The following is a 12,860-nucleotide window of genomic DNA, read 5'->3' as shown; positions in this document are numbered from 1 at the left end:
GCTTGAGTTGCTGACATTTTTCTGTGCTATTTACATTCATAAAGAATAAATTATTTTTAGGGCATATGTAGCATAATATATTCCTATAAGTTCCTACATTCTTAGTTTTGCAAGTATCACAACATTGTAATGTATTCAAATCTTCATGCTTAATTAATTTAAACTAATAAATTATCTTAGCATTCTGTTACAAGGCTTGCATAATATATTTGTAAGGAGGACTTTGCCAATCCAAGGGGGGGGGGAACTAGTGGTTCTGCAGTTTTGTATGAAATATATTTCATATAGTGTAGTATGAACTAATGCTTATTTTCTAACAAAATTTTCAGTCTCTTCCCATTTATTAAATTCTTGATAATAATTTGAGAACTTTTTTTGGGGGGGGGGGTAAATAATTACAAGCTAAAATTTTTGAAAAACTTGTAATTTATTAGCAACCAGTTCGCTTGCCAAGATTAATGGTTTCTAAACATTTTAATTAAATTTTCAAATTACTTGATTTTAATATTGATCACTATATTTTATTTTTAGTATAAAAAATGATTATTGTAGCAATGGTTGAATAAATATATTTAAATTTAGCCATAAGAATGGAATTCCTTTAACAATTATTGAGTCGAAAAATGCTGGATATAAATTTCCCACTAGGTTTATATGTCAGCACAAAAATTTCTGTATCAGTCGCTTTTAATTTTGTTTGATTATTAATTTAAATACTTTTAATGGCTTCTATCTAGTTAAAAAAGTTACTTTATGTAGTTTCTATATAATCTATAAATTTCTATATAATTAAAATGAATACATGTACAATCCAAATATATAGATTTCACAGCACATTAAAGTTTATAACAAGAAAAAAGTTCAGAAGCATTTTTTAAAAAAATGACATTTGTTCTTTTAAACAGAAAAGAATTATTTTAACAGAATGTAAACATGTTTCTGTTGAAATTTCAGTCTCGTATAAAACCAACTTATTAACTTTTCTCTGTGAACAAACAGCACTGCTCATATACCTATTTCCTGCTGTTTTTGGAAACTTGCTGCCTATTTTTCTGCACAATATACTTTAATTACTGAGAATATTTTTATAATCTGTGTAACTTTTGGGGGGATATTTAATAAACCAAAAGGCCTTTTTCATTAACAACAGTTTTTTATATCATTATATAATTACAAACACATGCTCATAAATTCTGTTTCTTCCCTTTTGGGTATGCAATTTTTAACTAAAAGAAAACAAGTGGCCAACTTTGTTCCGATCTTTATAAAGAGAAGGCATCCAACAAAATATAGAGTATTTTATTTGCGGAAAAATTTGTATTGTTTATAAGCATTTGAAGAAAAATTAATAAGCAATTAATTCTACATATCCTGTATAAACTAATAACAAAGGATCGAAGGTTCTTGGGAAATACTGAAGTCCTATGAAATGTGGTGGGAAGGCACTGGCCTTCTCTCTCTTGAGAAAATAAAAGGCAGGAAAACTTTTTAGGTGTACAAATTTTAGTAACTAAGGATAGGAACTTGAACCATGTAATTTTTTAAGATGAAAAAACTTTTTAATATAGAGCCCCTTAAAAGATGGATTCAGCAAAAATCTATTTAACATGAAAAAATCAGATACATCTTTACCAACAATGGAAGAAAAAGTCAGGTTAAAATATTTGTAGCAGCAATGAAGATTCGAATTTCATTACATCAGTAATGAAAAATATGCTTAAAATACATCTAGATCAACTAAATTAATATTAATGAAAATATTTTTGAATTTGAAAACAAACATTTTTGGAAGTTTTTATTAAAAAGAAATATTAAGACTAATTTTTACTTTTCTATATATGTATCATAGTGAAAATATTGTAGTCATAAAAAATTCAACAAATCTCCATGTTTTAGATCCACAGTTCAAAAAAGACATTTTTGGAAAATGTCCATCTGTTACAAAAGATAACTCAAAAATGGATGAAATTTTGTATAGTCTTTACATCAAATTTTGAACAAAATCTATACAGAGGAAGTCTGTCCACATGCGAGGGAACATAACTACAAAACAAAAAGAACTTGACAAATAGAATTTGGTATCCAGACTATATGTTTACATCATAGAAGTAACATAGATTTTATGTTATAGCATTTGAGCCAAATTCGACAAGAGGTCAGCTGTCTGTTGGTTTACATTTTCAAAAACATTAAAATGTAGTGTAAAAAATGGGATTTTAATATATCAAATTTGGAATAGCATTTTGTGTTTGCAAGTATAGTTTCTGTCAATTTTTTTTTTCTTCAATCTTTTGGGAAAAACATGTTTAAAACACAAATTTGATTTTTGGATACTATTAACTGCTACCAGGGACTAATTGTCAAAGATCACACAATATTCAGAGAAAATGCTAAATTCAATACAAAAGTTCATATTTTGTAACTGTTGTATACTAGTTCCATTCTCTTAAATAACTTTATTAAAGAGTATGAGAGAAAATTTTAGAGAGATCATTCCAACTGGTTTCAAAAAAGCTCTACGGGGCATATTCCCATCTTCTAAAGTATAGCAATGACAAATTTAATAGCTTTAAGTTCACTGGTCTGTCCTATAAAGCATCGACATATTCTACTTCATTATTAATAGAAATATATTTTTGGCAACATAATTATATCAGGCCAAGAGTATTATTGTGGCTATTTCATAAAGTACAAAACTGATTTTCTAGGTTTTATCTCATTCTCCAGCTAATACCCATGTTGTATATTTAACAACAGATTTGTAATTTTTACTTTGCCAAATGCATTTTGGAGTTCAAAGAGAAAATCGATAAAAAAACTTTTACTGACTTCTGCTTTCTAAAAATATTATGCAAAGCACAGATTCACTTATTTTCTACAAACAATGTTCTAATATTTTAAAAATTAAGTCTGAATTTTTCATTATAAAACTCAACCACCTTCATATATATATATATATATATATATATATATATATATATATATATATATATCTGTATCCCCTAATTGTTAGATAAATCTAACATCTGCATCTGATTTAGAAGAAACAGCTGAATATTTATTTTATGAATATTATGATCTATTTTGTTGATTACCAAAACTCTATTCTAATGTTTGACACCAGGTAAAACGAAGTCTTTTTCTAAAAATATTCCAATTCTATCTGATCCGATATTCTGATTCCATGTGTTCTGACTAAAAATATAACTAGGTCATATCAAATTCATGTTCTATAGGGTAGAAAAACGACAAAATGCTTTTCAAACTAGATCCCTCATGTTAAATGGAAATTCTTTGCACTATTAAAATTCAAACAGACCAAGTGTCAATATTTTTCCAAATTTCATGTAATGTTTTTATTTTTATTATAATACACTGTTATAGTTAACATCGAATTTTTAGTTTTAAATATCAACCATTCTAGCTACGATACATTTTTATGAAATAAAACTTGTTTGAAATAATGTACTTTCTTAATAGCCTGATTAATCTGTTTCATTAGTATTTCATATAGATAAATAAAATGTTTAAAAATTGAAATAATGCAAGTATTAAAAATAAATCGTAAGGTTAATCAAACTAGAAAATAAATTACACAATAGAAATACAAACATCTAACTTTTATAATAGCAAGTGACCAGTTAAAAATCTTCACTAGCCATTGACTTTCTACTGAAATGCTAACACAGTTATCCTTCAATAATTTTATTTTAATACCATGCATATCTGAAGTGTAACATTTATGAATGGAAAAAATACATTCAAAATCCAAGAACTCAATGCATAAGACCAATACATACAAACCAATCAAGGGTTAAATATATCAATGTTTTAAATTTAATAAACCACTTAAGCAAATATTTCAATGTATACCAACATATAACTATTTTCATTCACGAATTTGACTAATTTTGCCAAATTAATGTAGAATATCTACAAATATGGTATTAGAAATAATTTTCCATAATTTCTCAATAAATGAAGACTTCCATTGTATCTATTTGTTGATCAACTTCATTACAAAAAGAAGTTGAAGCAGTTCGATATTACCTTACCTTTCATTTTTCCTTACAAAGTATGCATAAAATATTATAAATTCTATATGTATTTAATTATTTGAACTTTTAGCATTGTTATAAAATTTGATTTCCAATGTTAATAGACTAATTTAGGTATTTAATTACTTTATGCTAAAAATACTAAAATTGACCTTTATGAATTATACAAATAAATGAGCGTATCTACTTTTAAATTCAACATGGGCAGAAAAATATCAAAATACAAGGTTAATGATATCGCTCGATTCTGAAGAAATATGCATTGTCTTAAGTGAACACATGAAAAGATTCGTTAATTTTCACAAAGACACAGAAACTGCATATACTTCTTAATATTTTATTAGGAGGAATACAAAAACATCTATCGCTTTCGGCGCAATTGCAAAGTATTGCGCCTCTTCCAGCAAGCACGGCGTGATCCACCCTTGGTCTTGTTGAACTTATGTCCCTTGCCCAGGCCACGAGATTTACTGCCAGCAGAGGTCAATCCTCTCAACTCACGGTGTTTATGTACTGCCTTACATATCCAGTTGGCTTTAGGATCATTACGAATGGCATTGTGGGCAGGATCAACCAATATTACTTCATAGAATTTATAAGTGGAATCTTGGGCTACCCAATAAGAATTCAAAACTCGAAGTGCTTTGCATCTACGTCCCACACGTTCCTGTAAAATAAGGCAAGTTTCAGAGAATATTTCTACAGAACAATTTAAATATACTCAATGTAATACAAAATATATAATTCAGTAACCAAATCCAGAAATAAACATATTAATTGATACTAAATAATAAATATTCAAATCTTTAAAATTTTGATTAAACATAAGAAAAATTTAAAATAATTTTGAATCGCAAAAAAATTAAAGATATGAAGGATAAGTTCTACATAAATAACAGCAATATACCATTGTAATCTCCATTATATATAAATTATGTGCTTGAAAAAGTATAAGCTTTACAGAAATAAATCAACCTAGCATACATTCAATGAAATTATAAAAATATTTACTCTACTTTCATTACCTTACTATTATTTATTTTCAATAAAATAGGAAATACATTAAATTGCTGCAAGCTTCAGACATCCAAGGAAGTTAAGGCAATCATTATATGTCATTTTTTTAAAAATTGTCATCATAGCAAGCAGTAATGAATCGTGAAAGGATGAAAAATCGGGTCATTTGAAATATGAATTTAAGAATGGAATAGAAATTGCAGAAAGATATGTAATAACTAAATTTTAAGTAAAGTATGTAAAACAAATAATTTCAATGTAAAGCATTTGTATTCATGAAGTATGTTTTGCACAAATTCTGTAATAATTTAGTACATTAAACATCATGCTAACCATCGATGATCAACATTGAATTTTCCAGTCACTTGCATCTGAAGCTAAATTTTCCAATCACCAGTGACTGACAGAGCAAAATATGAAATAAAAAATTGAATCCTATTAATAAATGCATGCAAGTTTTCCCTCAAAATATTTTTGAGGCTTTCATTAAAAAATGCTAAAAAATCTCATGTGTAAGATCGAACCTAAAAGCAACATGTGGAGACCACAAACCAGATGGAAAGGAAAGCAATATCAGCATGGTGCTTAGTATGTTAATTTCAATCATCAAAGGAAGTAACAAATGAGCACAATTTTGTATGCCTTTGTCAGCATAGCAAATCTAACTTTCAGTGAAATGAGATACATAAAATATCACTGCTAACTTCAGACATCCAAGGAAGTTAAGACAATCATCATGTGTCATTTCTCTTTAAATATCATCATAGTAAGCAACAGAATAATCTAAAAAATTTATTAAATTATGTTGAAATAATGGAAGTTATCTTTAAAAGATGCTACGAGTATGAAAATGTAATCAAATTTCATAATCAATGCTATCATTAAAAGCATAACAGATTTTCTATTTGAAGGATTTTTAAGTTAAATCAGACAGCCAAGGGAAAATGAAATGTGTAATCACTGAAATTTCATATTAAGCACTATCATCATTAAAAGCATATAACAGTTTCTATTCGAAGAATTCTTTTTAAATCAGACAGCCAAGGGAAAATGAAATGTGTAATCACTGAAATTTCATATTAAGCACTATCATCATTAAAAGCATATAACAGTTTCTATTCGCAGAATTTTTTTTATTTAAATCAGACAGCCAAGGGAAAATGAAATATGTAATCACTGAAATTTCATATTAAGCACTATCATCATTAAAAGCATATAACAGTTTCTATTCGCAGAATTTTTTTTATTTAAATCAGACAGCCAAGGCAAAATGAAATGTGTAATCACTGAAATTTCATACTAAGCATTATCATCATTAAAAGCATTAAGCAATTTTTATGAGAAATACCCCCAAAAAATAATTATAATTATTGGCATCAGACATCCAAGGAAGTTGAAAAAAATCATTAAGTTTCATTTTCAATCAATTTTTCATCATAACCAATTACCCAATAATAAATGAAAAATTTACAAGACAATGTTGCAACTTTCAGACATCCAAGGAAGTTATAACAATCATTGTAAATCATTTTCTTAATAAAAATCATCATAGTAAGCAACAGTTTGCAGAAATTATATCTTTAAGAAACAAAATAACCAAATAAAAACTCAAAAACTAGTGAAGAAAGAGAAAATGAAATTTCTATCAAGTTAAAGCTTCATAACAGATTGCATATATGAAATCAAAATTTATAAATATCCCATCTGTCCCACGTTGTTTAACCATTCACTAATTATGAGGAAGGGGGGAGAAAATATAAGCTTGTTCACAAAATACTTGTTTGCTGGAAAAAAAAAAAAAAAAAAATCGATAATGTGGTCATGTAAAATTTTTTAAGTTAAAATTAATGTATACATATTTAACAAGATATGCAAACATATTAATTACTAATGTAGAAAATCAGCAAAGTTCCACTACAGATAAGAATGAACTAAGCAAGAAAAGGAAAAATACTACTAATCATTACTATATCTTTATATTCGTATTGTCTCATTATAAACAAATAAAATCTAAAGTTTGATACAACATCAGACATCCAAGGAAGTTAAATAATCACTATTTATTCATCCACAAAAAGATTGTCATCATGTAGAACAGTGATTCTCAACTTTTTTGTGGTGGCACACTTAACAATTTTAAAATTTGGCTTCACAAAAAGAAGAAAAAGATAAATTTAAAAGTTGTTAACTTACCTATACTACTACACTGTGTAAAATAGTTTATGATAATAATTTTGTATTCAAAATTAAACATAATATGTACTACAAAAACAACAGTACATTCATTAAGGGATTAATTACAAGGTTATTATTGTAAAGCTGTCTTTTTAACCATTTATTCATTTTCTGAAAGTCCTGTTAAAAATATTGTCAAAAAATTACTAACCATGGTTATATCCATATATGAAGATTGCCTCTTAGCTCTTATCATTCAGATTTTATTCCTATTCAATCAAAAGTAACGTCGCATATCCACATACAATCACCAAGAACAGTTAAGATAAAAACTGTTTTTCTAGAAAATAGTTTTTAACTGTTCTAAAAACAAAAGTTTCTTTTACAGTGTATTTTTCTTTGACTTACATAAACTTTACTTGTAATAAAAAAAAAAAAGCATTATAATTTTTACTACATACATTTCTAAAATTTGGCAGCACACAAAAGTGTTACGACATAGTGGTTGAGAATCACTGATGCATAACCAAGGGGTATAAATTTTCTTTTTCAACTGTAAGCAAATTTAATGATTTTACTAATTCAAAATGTCCTAATTTCAAAGAAAGTACTATTTTACTCCAATACAAAAAATTTTAGAAAAAGGAAAAACGTTTAATCTCAGACACAGCCAAGGTTAATGAAGTGTAATCATTTCATTTTCATTAGTCCATTGCTTATCATCACCGATAATTAATAGAAGCATTTATTGTATAAATACATATAAAAAAGCAAGCTACATAGAAAAAAAATCCTTTTCAATCTTAGACATAGTCAAGATAAAAGAAATGTGTTCAAGAGATTTCATTAATCTACTGCAACCATCACCAATACTTTAAACGTTCACATCAATTTTTTTTGTGTGTGTATAGAAAAGTGATAAGTAAATAAAGATTCTTAAAATGCACTGAAACTTTAACAGCATCTCAGACACAGCCAAGGTTAATGAAGTGCAATCAATTAATTTCATTAATATGTTTAGTGTCATCACTGGTATGCAAGTGAAGAGTACTAGGAGGTTTATGTTGATTCATTCAATATTTACATATTTTAAATAAAAATACAAATATTTCCATAATGTTTTTCAGCAAATACCAGAAAATAATTTCTAAAAGTTTTTGAGAACTAATGAAATTGAATTCAGACAGCCAAGGGAAATGAAATTATAATCAATTAAATTTCATACAATAAGTGTCATCACAAATAAGTTATCTTTAAATATTTTAGTATAATTGTCTTTCAAGCAAGAGTTTAGAAATAGATAATGGTAAGCAAGTTAATAAGCATCTCTTGCAATAACACTGAAAAACTTCAAATGATTTACTTCTGCAATAGACTGATGGCTTCGGACAGGTTTCAATTGGTTTACACCATGATTTTTGGGTTTTCCGTAAGTGCAACCCTTTGGTACTTGCTTCTTACGACCACCACGGCGGATTCTTATACGATATACAACATATCCTATAAAATATAAAATAATAACAAACTATCTTTAAATATTTTCTACTTTAATCACTATTTTATAATTCATTTTAAAATAGAATTTAATTTCTTCTAACTGGATTGAAAAACATGCAATATCAGATAAAAATTAAAATCTAAATTAAAACATTTTTTAAATTTAAAATTTCATATTACCTTCAAGAAATGGAAATATATTACCAAATTTAAAATCTACGATGTCAAGAAGTGACATAATTCAAAAAACTTCTTTTTCTCAAAACAGCTTGAAAATTTAATAATGTATTTTATTTAATAGAAAAAAAGAGATTTTGATCAAATAATTATTATATGGTTTAGAATGAAATCTAATAAAGAAAACAGAACTGCAACTGTTTCATGTTATTTATGTAAAAAAATTCTACAATATAATATACCTTCAGCACATTTTATATCTATAAAATTATGATAAAATAAACATTCAGCCAGTAATTTTTATCTAATGTATCTAAGCAATTCATTTACTATATTACTTTTATACTTGTGACTATTGTTCAATAAAAATCTACTCCTAAAAGATTAATCTGCAACCTGAACATTCTTTTACTTGAAAAGACAACAACTTTAGGTACATTAATAAGTGTATAAAAATAAATATATCGCTTTTAATCCCAACATTTCATAAAGCACAAAGTTTATATGTATTAAATTCTTATTATTCAATGTATTCTTAAATAAGGCAAAGTCTTCTTGTACGAATTTTATATCTTATGCCCCATTGATTATTTTTATCCCATTATCAATAAATAATTGCAAACTTAACATCAGATTGATGCTCAACTTTAAATTTAATGTTAACATTTTTTTTACATCAGAAAATTTACTAAAAATTTTTTTAATTGCTTTTACAAATAAGCAAGTAGAAATTATGCAATTAAAGCTGATATCTGATTTAGTCTTTTAAATAATAGATTTTATGTGCTTCTAATAGGATAATAAATTTTTATCTGTTTGCCTTCTTATTTCCACAGCTTTTTTTGCTGCCAATACATCAGCAATGTACTGTTAAAATAACTAACATGCTCAGTAAGGTAACAAGAAAAAAAAATGTATCTATTTCTCACAACAATAATTATATCATATAATAAAATTTTTGATGCTAAGGTGTAAAGGAAATAAAATACTGCACATATCATAAATTACCTTACCTTGTTTAGCACGGTATCCTAATCTGCGAGCTTTATCAGGTCTTGTAGGTCTTGGGGCTCTATGAACTGTATTCAATTGTCTATAATACCAGCATCTTGTGCGGAGTAAAAATTTCATTACATCTGACTGTTTTTTCCTCCATAGCTCTTGCATATATTTGTATGCTCCCATTTTTTAACCTATTAAAAATCGATTAGTACCATATAAACAAAAAAAAAAGTTGAAATTCTTCATTATTATATTAATCAGAACTTCCGTTTCTCATTTGAAGATAACTCAATTTAATCATAAAATATACTAGAATAATATGCATCGAAATGAACACAATTTAGTGTAGATTACAAAAATGAACTTTAAAGTCATTTTTCTTGATTTCTTCAAAGAAACCAAAATTCACCATGCAATACATACTAACAAAATATGTAAATCCAAATTTTTACATAATATAATAAATTACATATTTATGAGTTCATGAATATAACACTTTCGTTTCTATTCAGTCTGTCCTTGTTTTAGCATTGAACTTGCAATTTCAGCAAGTTAAACGACTGCATAAAACAATAATTAATATTGCACTATTTGCGACTATCCAGAGATGGTCTCAAGACAGCTATTAGTTAGTGCTTGTTCCATACTTTTCCCTCTCATTACAATTAAACATTTATTCTAATACTTTAGAGAGGAATGAATTGAATTAAATCTGCGTAATACATAAAAAAAAAATACGTATAAGTACATGATATTAAAAAACTAACAATGTGGCAGACAAAAATTTTCCAGCTCCTAGTCATTGCACATTAGGGAAGAAGTATTAACAAATTACCAGCTTAATGTGAAATAGAACTTTTTATCTACAGTAAAAAGTCACTACAAAAACATTATTCCAATGTTTCAAGAAAGTATAACATATGAGGTTTCCCAAACACGACTTGCGAGATTTTTATAAGAACCTTGAGAAATCTTTAAAATAATGCACCCACAGTCCAATGATGATTGCTTAGTTTCATTATTATACTACAATTAGTGAAAACCTAAATAGTTTCAGTTTATTAAGTTGACGTATGGAGTACAAAGCAGAAGACAGAATTCACTTAATTACCAAAGATATGTTACAAATTTGGCTATCACATAATTTAATACCATTTATAATAACTTAAATCACATTCAGTTGCCTTTTATTAAAAAATAATAATCGGATCAAAAAAGATTGCTCTTACCTTTACTGAAATTAACCCACCATAAATGTTTTCGCGCTTGCACGGAGCTATGGATGCCACTTCACTTCAATTTTTGCGAGATCGAAGCGGCATGCTGTATAAAGTTGCAGTTAAAAATTCTACGTTTGTTACTTTTATAAAAATATAATTAGATATTTTTTAAATTTCTGCAGAATAAAATCCCCAAAGAAATAATATGAGGATATAGAATCCTATCTAGTTATTAGTATTAATTACTTCTGATTTTATAAATTATTTTAAAAGTAAAGATTCTAAGACACTGGCATGGTGATAAAGGAATGTTGATGATAAATAAACCAAATGGGTTTAATTGCTATAATTTACATAGTAAAAATCGCTATAAAATTTATAATGATTCTCTGTTAAATATTTTGTGTCTATACTTAGCTATATCAACTCACTTGATAACCTTTTTTTTTTTCACTTCCCTTTTCTATGCCTAAAATATACACACATTATAAATAAGGAATTTCAAACATAAATACATGAAATACATGTGCGCAAGGCAAGGATTTATATTGCAGGTAACTGGCGATAAAAATGAAACAAAAAAGATTCGAAGACAATGTGAATTTTCCTATTATATGAGAAATTCCGAATTTAATTCTTCTGCACAGCTTAGAACGTATCATTTAATTAAACATCCCGTTTTAAAGCAATACTATGGATGATTTCAACTTCGTAATTTTGAGCCCTCTTTACTCACCAACACACAACACTAACAGGCGGTTGGTTAATCCTCGAGACTTATTTAACAACCACTAACTAATACAAGTTAAGGTGGGTTCACACGAGGCCAACTATTGCGCGCAATAGAAGGTCACGCCTACTTCAGGAAAATCACGTGACTACAATGGGACAATGGCAAATGGTTGTCCCGTTGAGACAACCATTTGCCATTGTCCCACCGAAGTTGCCTCAACTGTTCACACGAGGACAATACAGAGACAACAGTAGAGAGACAACAACTGCGCGCAACCATTGCCCTCGTGTGAGCCACCTTTACGAACTTTGAATCCTTCAGCCTCAAATCGAGATGTTATCACCAGCACCGGTTTTTTCAAACAACATCTAGAATCATCATTATCATAAGATATTGCACAATCTCTCCTCGATGTTATTCGCTATCCTGAACTTTGGAAATTTCTGTGAAGCTATTGTAACATTATTGTTGGGGTTTTGTACTAATAGAGATGCTATGAAATATATATAGAAAAGTTTTCATTTTATCGTATATTATACTTCAATTTCTTAAAGAAATCTTCTTTCGTAATATTTTTTTACATTATTTTTTAATGTATTTGAAATATTGGTCTATAACTATACCAATGCATATCCAGATATACTTTATTTAGTATTATGCACTCGGTATTCAAGAATATGGTGTAGTCGGAATGCTTCTCCAACATATTTTTTTGCATTCTTTTCTTTTTTGGTACGAAATATATAAAAAAAGAATGTATTAAAACCATCAAAATATCAAAATTTTAATTATTTTTGTGTTTACCTGTCTAATGTCTGACTATCGATGTGTGAACAAAATATTTGAAAAAGGCAACAGTTACTGACCTTAGTTTAGTTAGTAAATTTTCATCAGATATGAAGATTTCTATCACCTTTAAAATGCAATCCGTGCATGGGAAATCTATTGGTTCGTCTGTATCCATGAGCAAATGGACATAAC

The 12,860-nt window shown here is 27.5% G+C and overlaps 1 protein-coding gene across 1 annotated transcript; it reads right to left on the bottom strand.

Moving 5' to 3' along the window:
• Positions 1 to 4,381: 4,381 nt before the first annotated feature.
• Positions 4,382 to 11,272, bottom strand: LOC129975753 (60S ribosomal protein L15-like). The gene is made up of 4 exons (XM_056088948.1): positions 11,156 to 11,272; positions 9,938 to 10,117; positions 8,614 to 8,750; positions 4,382 to 4,725 (listed from the first exon to the last, which is right to left on the bottom strand). The coding sequence occupies exons 2-4, from the start codon at positions 10,107 to 10,109 to the stop codon at positions 4,420 to 4,422; spliced, it is 615 nt and encodes a 204-aa protein (XP_055944923.1). The 5' UTR covers positions 10,110 to 10,117; positions 11,156 to 11,272; the 3' UTR covers positions 4,382 to 4,419.
• Between the last annotated feature and the right edge of the window lie 1,588 nt (positions 11,273 to 12,860).

Source organism: Argiope bruennichi, chromosome 7 (assembly GCF_947563725.1).
Source record: "Argiope bruennichi chromosome 7, qqArgBrue1.1, whole genome shotgun sequence".
NCBI classification, from domain to species: domain Eukaryota; kingdom Metazoa; phylum Arthropoda; class Arachnida; order Araneae; family Araneidae; genus Argiope; species Argiope bruennichi.
Note: the sequence above shows the minus strand (reverse complement) of the source record. Positions and strands in the feature narration are given on the sequence as shown.

Bases quoted from the DNA above. Each gene is read 5' to 3' on its own strand.
- LOC129975753 (XM_056088948.1), bottom strand. From the start codon at position 10,109: ATGGGAGCATACAAATATATGCAAGAGCTATGGAGGAAAAAACAGTCA. The intron at 8,751-9,937 runs GTAAGGTAATTT...TATATTTTATAG, and splicing joins AGGATACCGTGCTAAACAAG to GATATGTTGTATATCGTATA. The intron at 4,726-8,613 runs GTAAATCATTTG...CTTATTTTACAG, and splicing joins GCCATCAGTCTATTGCAGAA to GAACGTGTGGGACGTAGATG.